Genomic DNA, 24,972 nt, shown 5'->3' with positions numbered 1-24,972 from the left:
AATTATACGGGGGTTTAAACCAGTTGGTAACAAAAACAACGGAGATCATTACATAATCAACTGGTATTTGGATATCAAATCAACTGCAACACGAGAAATAGAAAATTCACACCAGGAAATCCAAATCGGGCTGGAATCGGACGAAACAAAATGAAGCGAATCATGACAAAACAGACCAGATTAATTGGATCCAAAGCGACCGTAAGATTTGATGAGAACTGTTTTCTTTGGACTGGTTCCACTTACGCTTTCAAACTCACAAATACCAATACATCCCATGCATATTATGTTGTCACAGGAACTCCAAGCATCAGCCACGGTCAGATGTCGGGACGGGGAGACACCTGTAGAAAAATAAAAAGCACAAATATAGCAAAGTAAAGACGAATACTCCAAGAGTTACGGTTACAGTAATGGCAGAAGATTGATATTGATCTCTTCTGTGGCCAGAAAACTTTATCTAAGGAGCATTGTCGGTCGTGTATTTCATCAAGTTAAATAAGATATTTTGTAATAAGATATTTCTCGTGTTTATATAATACATAAGATGTTTGATATACTTACACAATATATCAGATATCTTACATGTATATATACTATATAAGATATCTGAACTTGCCATACTCTTGAATGTCGTCAATAGAAAAGAGAGGAGTAAGTCTCGATTTTGCATTCGGAGGCTCTTTCTTCACCCTCTACGACCAGTATGCAATGGAATATAGTTGGCTATATTAAAACATTCCGAAAATGTAATAGTGAAAATATGTTTCAACCAAATCAGGCACCAGAAAAACTAATGCATGTAATCAAAAATACGCGATCATACACGATCACACACCATCACACATATAGAAGCAAAACACGCGAGCTTACACAAACACACACACACAGAAACACAAACACGCGAGTTTACACGAACACACACATACCCACACACACTCACAAACAGGCGAGTTTACACGAACACACACACACCCACACACAGAAGCACAAACACGCGAGTTTACACGAACACAAACACACCCACACACAGAAGCACAGACACGCGAGTTAACACGAACACACACACACAGAAGCACAGACACGCGAGCTTACATATGATAAGAACGATAACAACAGCGATTTCCGGGTAGATACGGTGATGTACTCGGCAAGTTCATCAATTGGACCGGATATCAGTCGTACTGGGCCGGCAGCGGGTGAGTTTTACTTTAAACATCTGATGGATACTGTGTTATCGTCATATTTATAGACAACGTGTCAAACACGTGTTTTCTCTCCTTAGGTAGGCGTCAATTTGGTAAAGTATGACAAACTTATATATATAACATATTACTTTACATCTACAAAGGTGTTTGATGGAAGTCGTGCCAGATTACCAGGTTCGTATGCTCTGTATAATTTATATTTTCTATATCAGACAAACTAGGAAGTAAGCTCGTTGAAATACACCCCAAAATATTTTGTCTATAATGTTTCTACTGCCAGGGATATATATATATTGGTTCATCTATACACTCGCTAGAATCTTTCATTGAAAATGATGTAATTTGTGGTATATACAATGTACTGTTTATCACTGAATACTTAATTATTGTAGAGGCGACTAATGTGATTTCCGAAAAAAGAGGTAGAAAGGAAATTTCTCATGTGTTCGTTTAGGACAGCAAAATTATATCCTGTTACAACATATACGACCTTATGTTTCTCTTTTTTTCTGACCACTGCAATTTGATACAGACATCCATATATATATATAACCTAGCTGAAACGTTATTCTGCGTTAAACTCGGACTAAAAAAGTCTGTGTTGAACAGTGACCGATAACACCTTGACCTAGGTGTGTGTCTTGTGAGACCTAGGTCACAACACTATTGACATATTAAGATAAAGTTTCGTCCTATTTTAAAACTAACGAAATCTCCCTGTGTAAACATACAATAATGAGTGTTATATACATTAATCCAGTTTGGGGGTTCTACTGACTCATAGCTGATGCCATCTGACGTGATTTATCGAAAAGGGCCAATCATCTTTTTTCTTGATTTTCAATAACATGCTCTTTCTGTCCTTTTAAATTCTCCGCTTGCATCTTAATATGTAATGGAAGCAGTTAATAGAGCCAACACCGTTCGTTTCGTAGGATGGATAGAGGGTCATCCACTTCTCCGCTGGATACCCAATGTAATATGTAATGCATTCAATTCAATACCTCCAAGTACATTGTGGAGATTGTGATCAGTTTGTGAGATGGTTCCTCATTTAAAAGATGTGGCACTCTCTGTGTTGGGATATTCATGATTAGTTGTTTGGAGAATGTAACAATCTGTGATTCATACTTGATTTAGTGCATTGCTTAAATGATTTATTTAAATTATTCGTCTTTATTTCGAATAAAGCATTTTTCTACATTGTATCTATTTATAGAAATGTCAAGATTCCCTTTAAAATCTCTCGGACACACATACGTAACTAGAAACACTATATCATACCTATAGAAGATACCCCTATTGCGACAGCCGCTGAAGTCCGAGGGTAACAATGGCAGACGAACGAATGGATGATGAAAAGACAGGCGCCAACAACGGAACAAATGATATGGAAGACAACAATGGAGAGGAGGAGGAAAGGGAGGAAGAGGAGGAGCCGGACCATCCCGTAGATAGGGGATGGGCCTGGGTCATCTTGGGATGTAAGTTAGGTCACATAAGAATTGAAGCTATATTTGATGTTGTGTTATTTGGTTACATATTCATTAGATTCCACGGGACTTATATTTCTCGGTAGTGCCATTCAGACCTAGTGTGCGGGTATTAAGATTCGCACAACCACCCTTTATGAATATTCATTGGGTATTTATTTTACCAATTACCAACCAGTTCACTTAATGTTTTATTAACATAACCGTCATAAGATATTTACAAAATATGAATTGACATCTTCTTTCAAATTTTATCACTGACCTTACTCGCATTACTCCAACCTCAGCAACTTCAATTGATATTGTCTTCACTTATAATAGAAATCTAATTAAAAATACCTCTGTGCTTCATCCTATATGTAGTGACCATTCCTGAATCCAGTTCAGTATATTATACTCAGTGTTTAAAAAACAAACTTATCGTAAAAAAAATCTTTAATTATCGAGATGCGGATTATGATAAGATGAAGATGTATAGCAGAAAAAGATTGCGTTAACCTTAGTAATACTCATGATACTAATGAGTTCAGTAGTACTTTATGTGATACCATAAATAACTTAATAAATGAATGTATACTGAGTAGATATGTTATAATTAGACAAAATGGTAAGAAATGGATGACTGACAATATCAGACTACATATAAGACAAAGAATAGAGCACATAGGAAAGCAAAAACAAGTAGTTCAGCTATACATTGGGAGAATTATAGAAATAAAAGAAATGAAACCATAACCAAGATACGAGAAATAAAAAAAACACATACATTGAAAACTTACAAAAATCACTGAATGACAAAACCATACCTCCCAATAAATGGTGGAATGTTGCACGAAATGTCCAAAACTTAAATAAAAAAAATCTACCTCAATTCCGCCACTACCACACAATAACAGCCTTGCCCAACATCCATTTGACAAAGCTGAGTGTCTCAATAAATATTTTGTTTCCATATCAACTACATCACCTGACACTGAACCAGTACCTGAAGTTTTTCACAATTTCCCTCATTCCATTAACAATATCATAATAACATAACAAAATGTAAAAGATTAACTATTCCTTTTGAATGGAAACAAACCTGCTGGACCTGATGATATAATCCCTAAAATAATAATTAAAAAAACCCTTCATCCTTGTATATTCTTCCCTCTCACTCTTTTATTTAATAAAACACTGGAAACGGGTACAATTCCACTTAACTGGAAAACGGCTAATATCAATGCCATATATAAAGGGAAAGGTTGAATTTATGAGGTGCCAAATCACAAACCCATCTTGGTTACATCATGTTTTAGTAAAATGTTAGAAAAATCATATTCAAATACTTATACAATTACCTTACATCTTTTTATTACTAAACACCAATCTGGATTTACACCCAAAGACTCTACTGTTAATATTCAATTATTGTCTATCTATCATACCAACTGCCTGGATCAAAATAAAGAAATCAGATTCATTTTCTGCGACATAAGTAAGGCTTTTGACAGGGTTTGGCATGATGGTCTGCTTTACAAATAAGAATCATATGGTGTTAAAGGAAATCTTTTTAACTGGTTTAAAGACTTTTTATCAGACAGAAAGCAAAGGATACTAGCCGAAGGTTGTGCCCCTACATTTGATCCAGTTCAGGCAGGAGTTCCACAAGGTTCAGTCCTCGGACCAGTAATGTTTTTAATTTATATTAATGTTATTGTTGATTGTGTCACTTACAAAATTAAGCCATTTGTAGATGATACTTCTCTTTATGGTATAAGTGATAATAACCCCATTGAATTAGCTCGAAATTTATCTGACGATTTAAATATTAAAAATTAGGCATCTAAATGGGATATCAAATTTAATCCTGCTAAAACACAATCTGTAATTTTCTCTAGAAAAAATGATCAAAACCATCCTATTATTAACTTTTATGATGAACCAATTACTGATAATAATGATGATGCCAAATGGAACCAAGCATATATCTAATGTATATGATAAAACATTTAAAAGGATAAACATATTAAGGATATTGAAAAAAAAATTGATAGAAAATCTATAACTACTATTAATACTGCCTATATAAGACTAATCATTGAGTACGCAGATGTTGTTTGGGATAATTGTTCAAAAGCCCAAAAAACTTTATTAGAATCAATTCAACTGGAGGCAGCTCGACTAATTACAGGTTAACGTAAAGGTACATCCCATGATAGACTTTATGAAGAATTATGACGGGAAACATTGAGTAATATGAGACATAAACATAAACTTACTCTAATGTACAAGATATTGAATAATGAATCCCCAGATTACCTAAGAGAAGTTATTGAACCATATATGCATGATGAAACTCTTGATCGTTATCCTCTTCGTACAAACATATTATTTGACACCCACCTTATGCCGTACTGTAAAGTTTCTTTCCACCTACTGGTATGTTAAATGAAATGAATAGACTTGCCCCTCAAATCATAGATATTAAAAAATATTAAACACAAACCAGCATAATAAAACCAAAACAACTGATGTATTCAAATATCTTGGTACTCGTTATATAAACATTATTCTTTGTCAATTACGAAATAAGGCAAATAATCTTAATTATGATCGTTATAAGGATCATCTAATTGAATCCCCAATGTGGGAGTGCAACCAGTCTTTTGAAACTGTCACACACTACTTTACTGAGTGTAATCGGTAAATGGTTGTGTCAGTTGTAATGACATCCAGAATAAAGATATCCTTACACATGTATCCAATTTCTTATTACAATCAAGAAGACTTTAATTTCTGAATAAGCAATATTTAGATATACATCAACGAACCTTAAATACTTCATTATGCAAAACTTCATAACGCCGAGAAGACCACAATGATACAGAAGGCTATGGGCAGCCGTAACTATTTAAACTTATTTGCACCTGATCAAATATATTTTTTCATTTTTTTTTATTGTTCTCTCTCTTTCTTTAATAATTATGTTGTGTTTGTATTAAGTACATTTATAGGAGGTAACTCCTATTGCAAACATTTGAATAAACATTAAATTATAAAAGCTGGTGTAACCCCACTCACAAAACATATGTACCTATCTGGTGGAATTGGGTTTTGATCCCGAACAGTGAATGGCTAATGTGTTATACATATGGATTTTAAGGCCTGTAACTGTTGGGGGAATAAACTCAATTTGACCAAATAGATACACTTAGCAATTAAAAGAATAGAAAAATAAAATAAAATCAATTTTAAAGGAGTTACTTCATTTTTGAATAATGAAACAATTTCTTCCCATTAAGGAGTTATCTCCCTTTTTTGTTGCACCATCTTCACCTTCATGTATGTATATACGTTCACGTTTGTTTAACATCTGTTATATAAGGAGAGGACTAATATACTATAGGCAATGCCTGCCGTCCAATCCTATTAACAAAATTTCATCTGTGTCAATAAAAAAAATATGTTGAAATTGAAATGAATTGACATGACGACCCCTTAAAATGTGCAAAGAATATAATATAGGATGGTCTGGAAGGGTAAACATCTTACGATTCATCGACGACACCCGCCATATAAATCTAGGTTAAATCTAGGTCAAATCCAGGTTATGCCCCATTATCTATGTAAGGACCAGAGTAGTGACAACGAACCATTGGGGAAAGTAACCTACATATATATAAATACATGTAGGTAACTGTAGGTTTGTCAACACATATAGCCTATATATTTATATAGCCTATATTTGTTGATAAACCTACATTTATTTACATAGCCTATATTTGTTGATAAACCTACATTTATTTATATAGCCTATATTTGCTGATAAACCTACATGTGTTTATATAACATATATTTATTTAAAAACCTACATTTACCTATATAACCTATATTTGTTGATATAAGATAGCTTTATTGGTATGACTTACTTTAATTGATAAGACGTTCCTTATTTGTATAACATGTACTGCAAGCATACATATTTTAGCGGTAATCCTATTTTAGCGCGTTTCGCGCTGGAAATCTTCGCTAAATCATGATTGCGCTAATTACACTTTCTATATATACTGTTTCTATAGGAAATGAGGGTGCGCCAATTCTTCATTGTGCTTATGTTATAATTCTTTAACCACCACAGCAAAAGTGATTATCCAAACATCTTTATTTGTTGAAATCAAAATTTATTTCTTGTGCTTCATTGTGCTAATTATCACACTTTCTGCACACTATTCCTATAGATAATAATGTGCGTGTAATAATTTTTCATTTTTCAAGTTTTTTTATTATTAAAACAAATCACTATTTGGATATAGCTTTAAAGTTTTGGTTTAAACAGTATTTTATTGTTCAAATATTTACATAAAATATTACACAAACATAGAACAGTATAGATTTCGGAAAGAAGTACTTTCGTACTTATATAAATCCGTCTTCTCTTTGAGACAGGCAGATAACATAATAAGCAGATATCATGTTGAGCTACAGACATACAACTTGTACGTTAAAGTTTTAATGTATAGCTGTTAAATTTCACTGGTTGCTATTTCGTGTTAGTGCCAGTCAGACCTAATTCGTATGTATTAAAATTCGCTCACCAATTTTTGTTAATATTCTGCAATAAACACTTCTGTAAATATTCACTGGGTCTTTATTTTCACGCTATATATAATGACCGTGAACATAGCGAAATTAAATCCCCCGCGAATATTACCACCTACCCAGAATACCTTTGGTAAATAATGATATTGCATTGTGTTTTGTAGCGTGCTGGTTCATCGCCTTTGTCGTGATTGGTATCGCCAAATCTTACGGCATATTCTTTATAGAGTTCCTTAAGACATTCAAGGCGTCTGTATCGGCTACCACACTCATCACCACACTTCAAACTATCGCTTATTGTGGAGCATGTAAGTGGACACTGTGAACTTTTATAAACTCAATTACTGTTGCGTATACACTGTATCAAGCTTTCGATTAAAATATAGTTCTCCGTTCCATTGTACAATGGCGACATAGCACCTTTTATAAATACTTATCGTTTGTCAATTGAATATGTTTTTTGCTAATTCCACTAGTGTAATATTATACAACTATTAGGGGATGAGCTAAGAGCTGAAATTTTACCTGTGACTACCATCAGCAGGTACCAAGTTTAGTACTATTTTAAATAGATAAATGTCCCTGGTTAATAAATCAGTATGATAGACATCTCACAGCTTAAGGTGCAAAATGAAGGTTTCAAGGGTGGGTTGAAACAAATTAAACACTGAAAAAAAGCGTAAGGTTAGAGGAATTATTTGATTTATTATATTTGGTAATATGTTGAAATAAAAATAAAAAAAATAAAAATGATATTTATTGATCATAAAATAATAAAACTTTCTAATGAAATCAACATCGCTGTCCGTTAGTTAGTTAGTTTTTTTTTTATTATTATTATCATTAGATGGGAAATTACTCAGAGCTTGTCTAACATATTAGGATATATTCAATATAGGATATAATTCAATAGATCTAGAGACAAGCATATATTAACATGCTTGAGATATAGCCCGTGACTGGTCTGTGTGACGCTCCCATTTAGAAATTCGTCCAACGTTCACGATGGTGTCATAATACACGTAGAATAAACACATTAGCATTACTGACATGTATACAGACATTTTGGTACCATAGAGCCTTTGTAACTCGAGATGGTAGTAAAACATTCCTTAGCTCACCCACTATATGGCACTATGTTTCTATCGATAAGATGATTTATGAAGCGTAGATATCCAAGAGAAACGGAGATACATTTGATAATGTTCATTATTCGTCAGAGATTTTTATTCGGAGATGTATGTTTAATTAATCCCATTATTTAATCAATTTAGAATTAATTAATAATTTCAATGTAGTTTTTTTAGTCTGTCTTTTTTCCCGCAGCTGTACCGATCCTAACTATTTACATCTAGAGATACAACAGTCAATTCTTCTTTTCAATGTTCACTATTCGTCAGAGATGAAGTATATCTAATTAACCCCATGATTTAATCAATTTAGAAAACAATTGATAATCTTAATGTAGTTTTTATCTTTTTTGTCTTTTTCCGCAGCTGTACCGATCCTAGCTATTTACATCAAGAGATACAACACTCGACATCTCGCCATACTGGCATCGTTTGGATGTGCACTGAGTTATGGTTTGAGCAGTTTAGCAGACAGCATCACACATCTCTACTTCACACACTTACTATTTGGTACGACAGGTGTTACTTGGAAACGCGCATATTTTAGCTGAACTATTATTTTTGTGATTTATTTTCGTGGTCGTTTTGGCGATTTTGAGTAGTAGTGAGCTTTATAGGGGCTATGGCTCCCGTTGTTTTGCTCTAATAAATGTTGTCAAATTGATATTTTGATAAAAATTGCATTGTATTTTCCAAATCACATGCAGCGAAAATTGCCACATATTCTACCTTTGTTCTTTGAATCCGAATTGAAAAATCGGCGTATTTAAATTCGGTGAATAGAAAACACTCATCTGATTGGTCAAAAATAAATTCTTATAGACAGTGATGTATATATTAGATTTAATAAGTCAATAATTACTGATATTTCACCGATAAAAATGTTTGTGTTTTAGGCGTCATGAGTGCGGCCATCAATGGTCCCAATTTAGTTATACTTGGGAAATATTTCAAAAAAAGAAGGGGGCTTGCAATGGGGTTAGTCGCCTCCGGAAATTCACTGGGAGGATTCCTGCTGCCGTACCTGTTCCGGTATTTATTTGACGAGTACGGACTGAGAGGGGCGTTGTTGATCACCGCTGGATTATCACTCCAATGCGTGGTGGCAGCATGTCTTCTCCGGCCGACTGAATTCTACAGAAAGAGAAAGGCATGCAAACCCAGGAAAATATCTACAAGTGACAACGACCGTTTGGAACAACAGGAAAAACTCCTTGGTGATAAACACAGAACTGAAAATGTTGACAATACAAATATATCACTGTCACATCCAGTCTTACCAACAGATGCTACTGCGACAGCTAAAGCGAATTATCGTGTTAGGAGCATTTCCCACAGCCCTGGTTACCTTAACTCATCGCCTTCAGCCAAAGAAACTGAATCAACTTCCGTTCTATCATTGTCATCTTTCTCTCGGTATCTTAGCAATGGAGATATTGTTTCTCTTTCATTACAGGATATTGATATTATGCGGATGAATTCTAAACAGGAGCAACACATTGACAACAAAGAGGAGCCTGTTGAAGGATGCTGGAGAATATGCCAGTATCTAACTGAACGAGATATTTTCAACTTTAACATTTTTCGCAATAAATATTTCATAGCCTTCCTTCCGGCGTACTCGTTTGGTAGTTTAGCGCCTGCGTTCTCTCACATCTTCCTTCCAGCGTTCTCACGTGAATTCGGGATCAATGATCAGAACGTTGCTACCATAGCGTCCATTCTCAGTCTGTCCGACTTCTGTGGCAGGCTTGTTGCCGGGTTACTTGCAGACCTTCCCTGGATACGGAAGACTTATTTGGTTGCTATAACACAATTTATCATTGGTATAATGATGACTATTTCTCCGATGTTCAACACCTTTTATCTTCTGGTCGTGTTTTCGATTATATACGGACTTGTCGGGGGCTTTCTATTTACTCTATTCTCGCCTATCGTAATAGAGTTGGTTGGCCTGGAGAATTTCCCCAATGGAATGCTTGTCATCCTGATTCTGCAAGGTTTCTGGATTGGGGGCAACGCATCATTTCTGGGTAAGTTTATAACGCTTGAGTATTGATGATTTATAGAATTTCCTCCCAATGGCAGGGTATTGCAAATACATTAAAAGACCCAACCTTGGCACATTATTTGTTTAAGGCAATCCAGTCATAATTGACTTAAAGTAAAATACTGCTAGTAAATCGTTAATATGGCATAGATCTGTTCCCCGTCTATAGCCAATGAATTCATGGCGTCAACAGACTTGACCAGTAAACATTGTTGGAGTGTTTGAATCAGATACGAGTTCATTTAAGAGAGAAAAAAATCCTGCTTGGGATTTAATTGCATCCTTCCTTCATCACTGACATTGCAGTATTCATATTTTAAATTCTAATACATACTGATGTGTCGTACACAAATTAAAATATGTATTTTTTGAGAACAGGTACTATCAGATTGAATTAAAGTTCTATTTAATCTATTTGTGATAAATTTGCATACTATAATGAATGTTCACCAATCTCTTGTATATATTGCGTCATCAATAAAATTGAGTTTTGTATATATATATACAGATGATATGATTTGCAGGCTACCTCCGGGATCTGACGGGTTCCTACAATGTAACACTCCAGTTCATGGGAGCCTCATCATTTGCAGCAGCGGTTATTTTCACGACGGTCGAAGTTATTCGGAAGTTAACCTCATCGAAGGATCAGAAGAACCCCGCGTAAAGAATTAGATAGCTTAATAACATTAACATATGTTAATGTGAGTTATATCAACACTATTCATAAATCGTCTTGATGATAATGCTTTAGTCTCCATGTTGTTTTAATGACTTTGATATCAGTTACTGTAACATATTATGTAGAATTGTACTTCGTTGTATGTTTAAGAATAGTGTTAACGTGAACGTGTTGTAAAAGTTTAGCACCTCGATACTCCAAATGTTACCATCACTTTCGATCTTACAAAACTAGGTATTTGATTGGCGTCAGGGAAAAAACCCTGACCAATCACTATGCTGGTGTATTTTCTTGAAGATTACAGAGGAGTCAGTCGATTTAACAGTATATGGTGACTTCGAGTTTCGTTTGATGCACAAACGATTCTTTTTGTGTTCGGCTTTTTTTCATTTTACCATGACATATTCCATGGTACAGACAGCAAAAGTGAGAGTAACTTCTAAAGTATCGAGGATAGTTGTGTAGTAAATCTGTTACATTCTTTTCAGTGCTATTATTCATCAGTGTTAAAAATACTATGATAAAATCGCATAGCAATATGTAAGTTTTTTTAGTGTGGTTTCTAATCTAACTCTTAATCTATGGCAATAATGTCACTTGTTCCCTGTGCAACGTGCTATTCAATTTTGGATAAGATGTTTTATTCAATAATAAAATATATAATAAGGTCTAGTGTATATACAATGTATGTATATTAAAATGAAATGTATCTGATATTTTTAAGTAAAATATATTGTATATAATTCATAAGATATCATATGCTTTAAGAGATATCGTATATATATCATAAAGGATATCTTAAAAAAGAAAATTTGATATTCTACCATGTTTGCTATGCAACACCAGTTTTGATTGGTTTAAAACCATGTATTATTTTCCAATAACCCACGCTCGTGCCAATAATACACGGTCGTGAGTCACGGCTGTTACAATTTTATATATCTAATATTCACCCGTTTCATAAAAGGTTACTATAGCCGAATGGGCTAATGGGTTAGTCTATCAATAAATTTTTATCACGACGCGAGTTCGAATCCTACGGAGGCCCCCCTTTTTTTCTTTTCTTTTTTTTTCTTTTATCCTCTTTTTTTAATTTTCAAAATCAATGCCATATGATAGATGCTCTTGATCGTAGTACTATTGATCGTGTATTGTTGCAGGATATACAACTCGGACTCGGATATTTTGCAATTTTAATTAATAACTCAGGCCTGCGGCCTTCGTTATTAATTTAATTGCAAAATATCCTCGTCCTCGTTGTATATCCTGCAACAATACACGATTCATCGTTAACTATTTCTTAAACATACTGCAAATGTACAAAAGTACACATGTTTTTTGCGGTAATCGCATTTTAGAGCTAAATTATCGCTGCTCTAATTGCAGATTCTATATAATGTTTTCAATAGCAAATACTGTGGGTGCGCTTAATTGTTTTATTCATTTATGGGCTTTTTATTAAACAATGGATCTACATTACTTCGTGAATAAATGACAACTTGTGTGACTCTTGTAAGATAACTTGCCATACGTATAATGCAACCCCTTAGTTAGAATAGAAAATGAGACATTACGAGAGCGTTAATGTTACGTATGGGCTGAGCGTCTGTGTATGTAATTAGAACTTTTGTCCGTTATCTATTTAAATGCTGGGATGCTTCATTGCTATGATTGGGGATCAGTTTGACTTGATCATCTTATACGTGTAAATATAAATTGCTTTAAAATGATGAATATGGTTGTTGGTGGGGCTGTTAATATCATGGCTTGTTTGTTGTAGAGATATGTTATGTAAAAAGGCTAATATACTGTGTTCATGTTTTTGACGAAAAGGTCCCCTTTCGGTGCACAGGGGCATGTCTAGTCTTATATTGAAAAAGAGCCAGAAATACCTATATATTAAGTCTTAATATATAGGTATTTCTGGCTATATTTTAATATACGACTAGACATGCCCCTGTGAACGATGTGTACATAATACCGAAGATGTCGGAGCTCTAGCGGCTTCATTTCTTAAGGGATTTTGATCAAAATTCACACAATGATAAAAAATTATAACATCTCAAACATGTCCGAGTTTCATGGTTTTTGAATTAGCGTCAAGGTCACTGTTTCTATTAACAGTGGGCGCCGGTAAGGGACTGTATTGCTTTTTGTAGAACTTCTTGCTTATTATCTGTGTAGTATTATGTATCTTTGAAGGAAGATGAGTTGTATTTTAATTGATGCTCTAGCTTTATGAAATATGCTGTTTACTCTTTACTAGATCATTACATGTTTTTCATTGTATTTTCTATTGATGCATGGCAATTGTATTTGTTTTGTTACTCTTCTAGAAATAAAATGTAGTAGGTTACATACGGGTTGTTTGCATGCTTGTTCTTTTCTATGGCTGAGTAATCTATAAAAAGAAAATATCTAGTTTTCAAATGTCAGGCTTATGTATTATTCTTAAATACACTATTTAATTTAGTTACGTAAATGTATAAGAGAGTTACAAATGGAAACTGTTATAACTCCTACGTAATAAACCGTTCTCACTATTTATAGTTATTATTAATTACACGACTACGTGTGTTGAAAACACTTTTTTACAGGTAATGACCCTCTCTCCCTCTGTTAAAAACGGTCGAAAGAATAGTACTTTTTTTTTTATAAATACAGAAAAATGCAATGTGTAACTTATTACATTGACTCAAGATGTTAAATTTACTTTTTGAACAATACTTTTACAGCTATGCATCTTATTTGTATATGGATTGAGTATGACCACTATATGCCGAAGTAATTATGAACATTATTATGAATTGGGTAGTCGGTAACACAATGGCAACACACTTGCCATTCACTTAGGTGGCCGGGCTCGATTATCCCGATCGGACTTGAAAAGGTATGAGGTCACCTGTTGGATCACGTGGGTTTCCCCCGGGTACCCCGGTTTCCTTTCACCGTAAAACCCCTCACAGCGCTTCCATCTGGGTCAACAAGCGTGATTAATATAAGTTGGTATATTTTGTTTCGCAATTGTTATAAGATAAATTTTAGAAAACGTTTAATTTCAAGAGAGAGTTTTGTTGATCGTGATGAAGTTGTTTGGTTTTCTGTATACTAGGCTTGTATTATGTTTTCCATGTTGCTGCCCTTTTATTGGAGTTTTTGCCTTTTAACGATGTATGGATCTAGTTTTTGATGTTTGATATGGCAATGTAGACATCTAAAAGTATTAATGTCGAAATATAGAGTAATGTACAAGTAAACACGGAAAGAGACAAATGTGATAGCAACCCGGACATATTCAAACTAAGAAGAATATCCGGCTATAGGAGACAGAAAGATCGAAATTTATCAGAAATCATTACACACCATTAACATACAATGTATATGTAATAAAAAGGAGTAATGAAACATTCCCTGTCCACCACTCTGGGGTTCAAACCAGCGACATTTCGCTGTCAAGGCAAACATCCCACCACTAGGCTAAAGAGAAATTTCCGTTAGTTGGAGATAGTAAGGTGATTTATATTCTCCACTTTTACATATATATCCGGTGATGACCAATTCGGGTTTTTCTTTCATTGGAGTTCTATGGTTTTGCTCCTAATACATGTATATCTTGTTTTTCTACATCCTTGGAAAATGTGACGACTAAAGTCGTGTCTATGACCAAATTTGATTTTTTTTTTAAATTTATATGACCCTGCACACCTGTGATTATTTAAACGAACATAGATGCTATATAGATTTGTAAAATCCACAGGCTTTGTTGTGAGTGTAGGGAGATTTATCCAGAGGGCAGATATTAGCATGGCAATAGAACAGATTTTAAGCCAATCAAATTGCTAGTATCAAGTCTTTGATTTGCCATTATATATTCGAAGGCTGTAGAGAAGATAGGTAAATCGAGAGGGAAACCCTTGGCTTTTTGAAATTAACCCTTCCAACTGTTTTTCCTTGCCTTCTGTAGGGAATACAAATATGGACATCTGCTGCATTGGCAATGCCTTCATAAGACTTCATGGAACTTTTCAATTATGACGTCACATCAGTAGAGACATGTGGCGTGACGTATTGCAACAAATTTTCATAACTGGAGTTCAATTTAAATCATTTAATATTAGCGATATTAAAACAATGGTGATTGTAGTGAACAAAATTAAAACAATTTGGCTGAATACGTAAAAAATGTGCGTATGGATGAAACAGAGTGATCCCCCTTGACTTGTGGATCAGAATGGCTTGTTAAGTCCTCGGCATCTATACATTCCTGTTGCGACCTAAAACAATACAATATACATCCTTACATAGACGAATAACCTAGTGTTATAACAATTTAAAAATATTGGTAAACTGAAAAATTGTGTAAATGCAGATTTATTCTTGAAAAATGATCTAGGCTTTTAAAGCCCTCTATATAAATCCAATGCTGTATAATCTTAACTACTGCAATGTTGTAGACCTTTTCCCTTCTATATATATATATTTAAATGATTACACATTATATATATATATATTTATATTATTACATTACTTAGCAACACAAATGAAGAAGAATGACAAATTTTTGACTCGTGCCCTGACCGGGCCTCGAACTTATTTACATTATTACATTACATATATATATATTCACATTATTACATTACATATAAATTTACATTATTACATTATATACATATTTATATCATATATATATATATATATTTACATTATTACAATATATATATATATATATATTTACATTATTACATTTTTTATATATATTTACAATATAATATATATGTATTGACGCCTACATAGCGCTCTATACTCACATCTCCGTCTATATATGAAGAATGCAACACCAATGGCTAACACGACGAACCCGACAACTGGCCCGATGATAACGCTGGAAGATAAAGATGTCTTATTGACCAACCGTGTGACATGAAACAGATTGGTAACAGTGGTAAAATCATATTTGGAGATCTGGTCAAAACGACAAGCTGATAAAAATTAATTTTCTTATCCATTTTAAGAGGACGAAATATATATAACTGTCATCAATATAACTGTTCAAATTAAATCACACATTAAATTGCTGAAATCACAAACACATGAACATGTATATATATGTGTACATATTGAAAGACAAAAATATGATTAATTTTAATATGGAAATCTTTTGTTGGTTTCTTGGTGCGGTTTTCTTTCCTTTCCTTTAATCAATTTCAATCTTTTTTAGTTATAGTTGTATTAAAACAACATTATCTTTGTTATTCTTTACGTCATTTTAAGATATGGACATAGCGATTGTAAAGTGATGTACCCCTACCGAACAGTATCAAAATCTCATTCTTATTATATAATTAGCAAAAGCTCTTTCGCCTGCGAAATGCCATGTCAATAGAAAAAACAATCAATTGAAAGGACTCGAAATACCTCCATCTTTCATCTGATACCGGTAACCTAAAGAGGGTTTTGCGGTCAGTAATATATTGTGTGTTGAAATGATAATGAAATATTTATACCCATAGCTGATGCACGTGCCCGTGCCTGTACACATGTATCCATTTTCACAACAGTATATCGTCCCTTTACAGCAGTGATACCCGGCCAGTAGGCATTCCGAATCATCAGTACACACACCAAACTGACCTAGGAAAGAAAACAAAGATACCCGGTCAGTGGGCATTCCGAATCATCAGTACATACACCAAACTCACCTAGGAAAGAAAACAAAGATATCCGGTAAGTGGGCATTCCGAATCAGCAGTACATACACCAAACTGACCAAGGAAAGAAAACAAAGATACCCGGTCAGTAGGCATTCCGAATCATCAGTACATACACCAAACTGACCAAGGAAGGAAAACAATGATATTCGGTCAGTAGGCATTCCGAATCATCAGTACATACACCAAACTGACTTAGGAAAGAAAACAATGATATCCGGTCAGTGGGCATTCCGAATCATCAGTACACACACCAAACTGACCAAGGAAAGAAAACAAAGATACCCGGTCAGTGGGCATTCCGAATCATCAGTACATATACCAAACTGACCTAGGAAAGAAAACAATGATATCCGGTCAGTGGGCATTCCGAATCATCAGTACATATACCAAACTGACTTAGGAAAGAAAACAAAGATATCGGGTCAGTAGGCATTCCGAATCATCAGTACATACACCAAACTGACCAAGGAAGGAAAACAAAGATACCCGGTTAGTGGGCATTCCGAATCATCAGTACATACACCAAACTGACTTAGGAAAGAAAACAATGATATCCGGTTAGTGGGCATTCCGAATCATCAGTACATACACCAAACTGACCAAGGAAAGAAAACAAAGATATCCGGTCAGTAGGCATTCCGAATCATCAGTACATATACCAAACTGACCTAGGAAAGAAAACAATGATATCCGGTCAGTGGGCATTCCGAATCATCAGTACATATACCAAACTGACTTAGGAAAGAAAACAAAGATATCGGGTCAGTAGGCATTCCGAATCATCAGTACATACACCAAACTGACCTGGGAAAGAAAACAAAGATACCCGGTTAGTGGGCATTCCGAATCATCAGTACATACACCAAACTGACCAAGGAAAGAAAACAATGATATCCGGTTAGTGGGCATTCCGAATCATCAGTACATACACCAAACTGACCTAGGAAAGAAAACAAAGATATCGGGTCAGTAGGCATTCCGAATCATCAGTACATACACCGAACTGACCTAGGAAAGAAAACAAAGATACCCGGTTAGTGGGCATTCCGAATCATCAGTACATACACCAAACTGACCTAGGAAAGAAAACAATGATATCCGTCAGTGGGCTTTTCGAATCATCAGTTCATACACCAAACTGACCTAGGAAAGAAAACAAAGATATCGGGTCAGTAGGCATTCCGAATCATTAGTGCATACACCAAACTGACCTGGGAAAGAAAACAAAGATGCCCGGTCAGTAGGCATTCCGAATCAGCAGTACATACACCAAACTGACCAAGGAAAGAAAACAAAGATATCCGGTCAGTAGGCATTCCCAATCATCAGTACATACACCAAACTGACCTAGGAAAGAAAACAATGATATCCGGTCAGTAGGCATTCCGAATCAGCAGTACATACACCAAACTGACCTAGGCAAGAAAACAAAGATATCCGGTCAGTAGGCATTCCCAATCATCAGTACATACACCAAACTGACCTAGGAAAGAAAACAAAGATACCCGGTTAGTGGGCATTCCGAATCATCAGTACATACACCAAACTGACCTAGGAAAGAAAACAATGATATCCGGTCAGTGGGCATTCCGAATCATCAGTACATACACCAAACTGACCTAGGAAAGAAAACAAAGATATCGGGTCAGTAGGCATTCCGAATCATCAGTACATACACCGAACTGACCTAGGGAAAAAAACAAAGATACCCGGTTAGTGGGCATTCCGAATCATCAGTACATACACCAAACTGACCTAGGAAAGAAAACAATGATATCCGTCAGTAGGCATTCCGAATCATCAGTACATCAGTTCAAACTGACCTGGGAAAGAAAACAAAGATACCCGGTTACCCATTGAGTATCGAGGAGGACGATCTCCCGGTATGCAAGAAGAAAAAGTGAACGTAATCCCTGCAGTATCGAGGAGGACGATCCCATGGGATTCAGGGAGCAAAAGTCAACATAGCCCCTGAAGTATCGAGGAGGACGTTATCTTGGGATTCAGGAGCAAAAGTGAACGAAACCCCTGGAATATCGAGGAGGACATACTCCTTGGATTCAGGGAGCAAAGTCAACCTAACTCCTGGAGTATCGAGGAAGACGCTCTCATGGAATTCAGGAAGCAAAGTCAACCTAACCCCTGGAATATCGAGGAGGACTTTTCCAATGGGATTCAGGAAGAAAAGTGAACGTAACACCTGGAGTATCGAGGACACAAACCTGGGATGCAGGGAGTAAAATATAATGTTTACCCTGAGGTTTCGGGAATTGAGCAACCCTTGTACTCCTTATAACAATTTCGTCAAGAATCTAGCAACCTTACTTTGGTGATGATTTATAGATGTACACATCAGATGTAGATTTCCAAAAGAGTACGTAGCACACAAAATGAACAACAGAAATTATACCAGTATAATAATACAGATGTATATATGTAAATGTTGATATATCATGTATATTATATCATAATCATGTAGTGCCGATAACCCTTTGACTGATCTGACACCGAAGACCTTTTAAATCAACAATGAAGGATTGTACAAAAGACACACAATATACATAAGCACCTTTCTATTCAGGCCAGACTTCCTTAGAGCTGTAGTAAAATCAAACTGCGTCAAAGAGCTGTTCGTCCAATGTCAAACACCTGTTTGTTGAAGTAGACTTAAGTTTTGTTCAGATTTATCTAACTTTTCAATTTGTTTTGAATTGTCATTATATCCTGTGTGTCTTTGTACAACCTTCTGAGACTCATCAGTGATAAAAGATCTGAAGTATTGCTATCTAGGAGGTGAAGGTCGAAATAGAAATAAACCGTCTGGATGGGAATGTGCAAGGGCCCACTTTAGTACAACGGTTAGTTGCTGATTTTAGATAGCGATCGGCGTCCAAACGACCGAGGGTCTTGCTAGCAGCACGTGACCAATATTTGCAATCTCTCCCAAGGTTCCTTGCGCTCTGCTACATTCATTGTTAGTGAGTGTAAGGAAAGATAAGTATGGTAGAGATTGTAACATTTGATATTGTTCGTAAAATTTGATGTACCTTTGTTTCATACTTTCTGTCTTTCTTTTTCAAAATGGTTTATTTGACAATTTATTGCTTATCTATTTATTGTCGCTAATTTTTCTAGAGCAACCAATACAGCACAAGACGGTCCGCCATCTCGGCACTTCATTGGGAGCATAAACCCTCCCGATCAGCGATCGGACAACACACTTCGGACCTTCACCTGGTATCCATTAGCCGGCTGTCTACAGACTGGTTTATCATAGTTATAGCCGGGGTATTAAATCTAGACACACAGATAGAGCACTTACAGGATGAAACCCATATCACCTCTGATGATAGAAGTCCGAGCGATAAGACTTCTGATAACATCCTTACCAAGTCTATATATCACACTGACACAGATATATGTGACCGTAGGTTCCTCCATGATGATATTTTTACTTATTCAATTATCAAACTGGTTTATTCGATTCCATCTAAAACGTGATACAATATAATGATTTTAGTTCTGATTTTAACGGCAGTAAATGAAGTCACTTTGTTTTCCATAACTTCTCATACAAATTAGTAGAATGTGATTTGTATTCCTCGTTTATATAATACATTGATCTTGCGTTCATATTCATAATTATTTCATTTCAAAGCCTTTTAACCCGAAACGGAATTCCTTAGGTTTACATAGTACGTGACCCTGCTGTGTGAATCTAAATTTGAAAGAATATACACCGGTTTCAGAGAGAGTTAAGTAAAAGATATTATATGACTGAGTACAATTAATTGCAAAGCGGTGAAAAATTTACCACTGCAAAATAGGCATCTTTGATGATGGAAAAATAAAGAAATGTCCTGGATAAAATGGTTCATTTTTTCAGAAATGGAAATTGGCTTCGCAAACATGCCACAATCACATAAGAGGAAGAAATGAATTACATTGTACATTTTAAAGAAAGTGAAAGGGGAGGGTTTAGTCCATATTCAGTAACCGACCAATTTCTTCCAGTTTCACAACAATAATAAATACCAAAGGATGGAAATGGTGCGAACATTGCTCAACAGATTCTATACAACAACGGAATAGGTATCTCAAATCCATTATTGACATTTTTCACAATGATATATATTTTTTCATTTATGTTATACAACTCCATCACGACAAACATGTCACGACTAGAGCTATGTTTTTGGGTATACACACACATATTTATACATGTATATCAACAACAACCTAGATAAAATTAATCCAGTACATGTCATTTTTTTTTAAAAATGACGAATAACATAGCAGACGTGGCAACCACAAGGTCATACATATTGTATAAACATATTTACAACATAAACATATTTACAACATCAACAATATTTGCAACATAAACATATTTACAACATAAACATATTTACAACATAAACATATTTACAACATAAACATATTTACAACATCAACAATATTTACAACATAAACATATTTACAACATAAACATATTAACAACATAAACATATTTACAACATAAACAATATTTACAACATAAACATATTTACAACATAAACATATTAACAACATAAACATATTTACAACATAAACAATATTGACAACATAAACATATTTACAACATTAACAATATTTTGATTATATATATGACCAAAAAGGAAGAGCATATTGTGTTTTTAATTTTCTTATTGAAGTGAATTTTTATATAAAAGCCGCTCTAAAATCATACTGTGCTTTATGAAATCTACCAGGACCTGTAAACGCGTACAAGTGTGAAAAAATTGGTCATTGGGTAAGGGTTGGTTTTTTCGTGCAAATTGCTGTGACGACTATTGTTTGTTAATCAAGCAATTAGTATTTGTTAATTTACATCCACAACAACGAATAACACATAAGAACATAACAAGGGAATGACCGTATATATGTAAATAATATAGGTCAGGATGTCAACGCCTCTGGTCAACGTCGAAAAAATACGGACATTCCAGCCGATAGGAATTTTACTTGATCAGAGAGGAAACAATCGTAATGATGTCCAAGATTAATGAATCGATAATAATGTATAACGTTGTAGTATTAGAAAGTGAAATATTTAAAGTATTTGTTATTAGAAAGTACTACATCACATTGGCAACGCACATTTAGCGCGAAACTGAATCGGTCGCTTACCATTATTTTCCAGTGACTTAAGATATAAAACATTACATGATTGTTAAAACCAAAAAAAAACCAACAATTTAACCTGATATATCAGCAGCACAAAAGTGTGGGGGAAATTGCGGCTAGTTTCATTGGGAGAAACCGCCCACAAATATTAAACATGTTCCTCTTAAAATACATGATAATGCGTTCAAAAACTAAACTTCACGTACAAAAATATATATAAAAAAAAACTCACCTAATGCAGCTGGCAAAATAGAAGCCAAAAATGATATTAAAACAAAGCTGTTCATGTTTGTTGTAGTTTGGGTGGAGTTATCTCGTGATATATATTAATATATAGGCGAATTAAGGTCCGATGACTGGTCACGTGGTGTGTAGACGTGTCCTGTTCAGACCCGTACCGACACATTAAAGCTGCGGATATTTCACAACAATCTCCTGATTATGATCTACCATGTCAATTTTAGGTGTCCGTTCGACTAATTCGACAATACACAGAATTAAACAATCATTATAACAGAAAATGAAAAAATGAAAAAAGAAAGAAAGAAAGAACCAAAAAAGGATGAAACTTAGACATGATCAGCAGCAACAGGGAATACAAAATGTCAAGAACGAATACGTATTTCCAACCAAAATCAAGGAAAAACAAAATGAACGAAAGAAAAAAAACATAATTACATGGAGACCATTGAAAGAAACTATGACAATAAATCCAGGCGTTCGGGAAGTGCATGCGTCTTCTGCTTTATCGACGACACCTACGTGTCGAGAACGTCTGTGTCAACAAAGGTAAAGGAATACTCTCAAAAAGGCAACGAAAGAGGTCCCAACGAAATAATGGCTTAGATTTAATGGCGACCACAATACTTTATCGTGCTTCCCGTCAACCTTGATCTCTCGGAAACCAAGGAAAAGTAAAGACTCATTCGTAATCTGGTGGAAATGAGCGGAAAGTATGATTTGAAAGGAATTGTTATATATTCAAAAATCACAGCTTCTGGCAATACAAATATGACAATTGTGTATGCTAACCTTCTTTCGAAAAAAAGATTCTCACTTTTATTACTACATGTATTATTTTTATTATTTCAGAAGCATTTTTTTTTTTCACAAAGCTCATCACATTGTATATCCATTCTCCATTTTTTAACACAACATTCCAAAAATAAAGTCAAATTTTCGAACAGCCATGGTCTATTTTTTAGCACCAATTGAGCCTAAAAATCAAAAATTCAAACCCAAATACACATCCTTTAATTCTATAGGGTAAAGTAAAATCTCTTAGTCCGTCTTGAGTTAAAAATGTGTATCAATATTCCGCTTTATAACTTAACAACCCTGTAAATATGAATGCTATCTTTCTGATCTAATATGGGACCCCGTGAGGTGTACTTTGTCGAACTCGGGTGTCGGTTAACGGACGGATGTTGACTTAAAACCATGTGACTGTTATATCTGCCCGTCATCGCTGTCACAAAGTCGGTTCAGGTCGACCTTTTGATATAATGTTGTTATTCGCTGTTAATCTTCAGCTAGATTTATTTTATGTTACACATACAACACGTGTAATTTGCGTTTCTTGCTCATAACCTTTAAAATAAAATGTCGCAATTTTCTTTCTTGTCCTTATATCGATTTTGTAAACAGAGAGAGGTGCTAGTAGTACGAATACTGCAAATAGTTCGCTCCTGTTTCTTTGACAGTTTATATAAAGGAGCGCAGCTGACTCCCATCCACTGCAGTCGCCGTCGATTAAAGCGAGGACGCTCGCCCTTCCGGAACACGTGATTGTATTCTCCTTGTTCTATTAAAGTGCCTCCATGTAAATCTGCATGTTCATATTTTGACCTCAGCTCGTCGATTTGGATGTGAATAACGTGTTTTTCGTCTCCGTGTAAACCTTGCAAAAATTAGCAAAATGAAAGACCTTTGGATAGTGTTCAAGACTGATTTGGTGATTTTTACAGCTCGTGACACTTTTAAATTCAAATTCAAATGTTTATTGCACAATTCTGATAACATAAGTAATTTGATGGGAACAACACTTTCGTCTACAACTATCAAAAAACTCTTTTTTCCTTCTACTTCAAAACTTTGGAATGACTTACATAACACTATCAGAAACTCGCCTACTTTAAGTTCCTTCAAATCTAATCTAAAAAAAATCTATTATAGTAAACTGTATATGTATATATGACAAGCATTTTATCAGTTATGGTCCTCGAAAACTAAATATTCTACACAACAAAATAAGAAATCGAGCAAGTGCACTATGAGTAGTAGTGTTTTACAGGTGCCACATCCTCCCATCCTCCGGAGGATTTGACCTTGACCGAGTCATATGGACAAAGGTCAGAGGATGCAATGTGCAAAGGTCAGATGATGCAATAGCCCGGAATGTGTAGCCTAAGAGTATAATCCTCCTTAATCTATGTAGGAGGATTATAGCCTAAGGGGAGGACCACCCCCAGAACGGTATAGCCTAAGGGGAAGACCACCCCCAGAACGGTATAGCCAAAATGCGCCATAGGTCAAATCCTCTTGATGGAGTTTGATAAATCGTGGTCAGAAAGGGAGGATTATTAGTTAATTGATATCAACCTATACACAGTACCTATATTTAGAAAATGTCGCACAAGTCACGACAAGTCTGGAATGTGTAACGTCACAAGATACCTTAACGTAATGGAGGAGCGAAGTCCTTAGGCTACGTATGCTTGGAATGTAGGAATGAGGAAAGTAAACCTTGTACGGCCTAAGAAAGACCTCCCGTATGTCTGTCTAGAAAAGTGAAGGGAGGATCTTCTTTAATAAACAAGTCACAACATGTAATGGGTCTGTGTGGTGGCAACAGTGGGGAGGAACGACAAATAACCAGTACTCCAACGATACACAATCTACAAAGCATCAGTCACAGTAGGTTAAAACGTTAGACTATTAACCTGAAGGTC

The 24,972-nt window shown here is 35.1% G+C and overlaps 2 protein-coding genes across 3 annotated transcripts; one reads left to right on the top strand and one right to left on the bottom strand.

Annotated features, from left to right (window-relative positions):
- The first annotated feature begins 992 nt into the window (after positions 1-992).
- LOC117342919 (monocarboxylate transporter 9-like) lies at positions 993-11,812 on the top strand. Of its 2 annotated transcripts, none has more exons than XM_033905219.1 (6): positions 993-1,199; positions 2,428-2,692; positions 7,447-7,590; positions 8,779-8,922; positions 9,309-10,445; positions 10,987-11,812. In XM_033905219.1, the coding sequence occupies exons 2-6, from the start codon at positions 2,542-2,544 to the stop codon at positions 11,127-11,129; spliced, it is 1,719 nt and encodes a 572-aa protein (XP_033761110.1). In that variant the 5' UTR covers positions 993-1,199; positions 2,428-2,541; the 3' UTR covers positions 11,130-11,812. The 2 variants fall into 2 exon arrangements, with proteins under 2 accessions (XP_033761110.1, XP_033761109.1); XM_033905218.1 differs by lacking the exon at positions 993-1,199 and adding an exon at positions 1,233-1,382.
- Positions 11,813-15,237: 3,425 nt separating this feature from the next.
- On the bottom strand, positions 15,238-22,382 carry LOC117341626. Its single transcript, XM_033903485.1, has 4 exons — positions 22,254-22,382; positions 16,649-16,775; positions 15,953-16,026; positions 15,238-15,418 (listed from the first exon to the last, which is right to left on the bottom strand). The coding sequence occupies exons 1-4, from the start codon at positions 22,306-22,308 to the stop codon at positions 15,399-15,401; spliced, it is 276 nt and encodes a 91-aa protein (XP_033759376.1). The 5' UTR covers positions 22,309-22,382; the 3' UTR covers positions 15,238-15,398.
- Between the last annotated feature and the right edge of the window lie 2,590 nt (positions 22,383-24,972).

The sequence above is a fragment of the Pecten maximus genome, chromosome 14, assembly GCF_902652985.1.
Source record: "Pecten maximus chromosome 14, xPecMax1.1, whole genome shotgun sequence".
NCBI lineage: Eukaryota > Metazoa > Mollusca > Bivalvia > Pectinida > Pectinidae > Pecten > Pecten maximus.
This window is presented reverse-complemented; position numbering and strand designations above follow the sequence as displayed.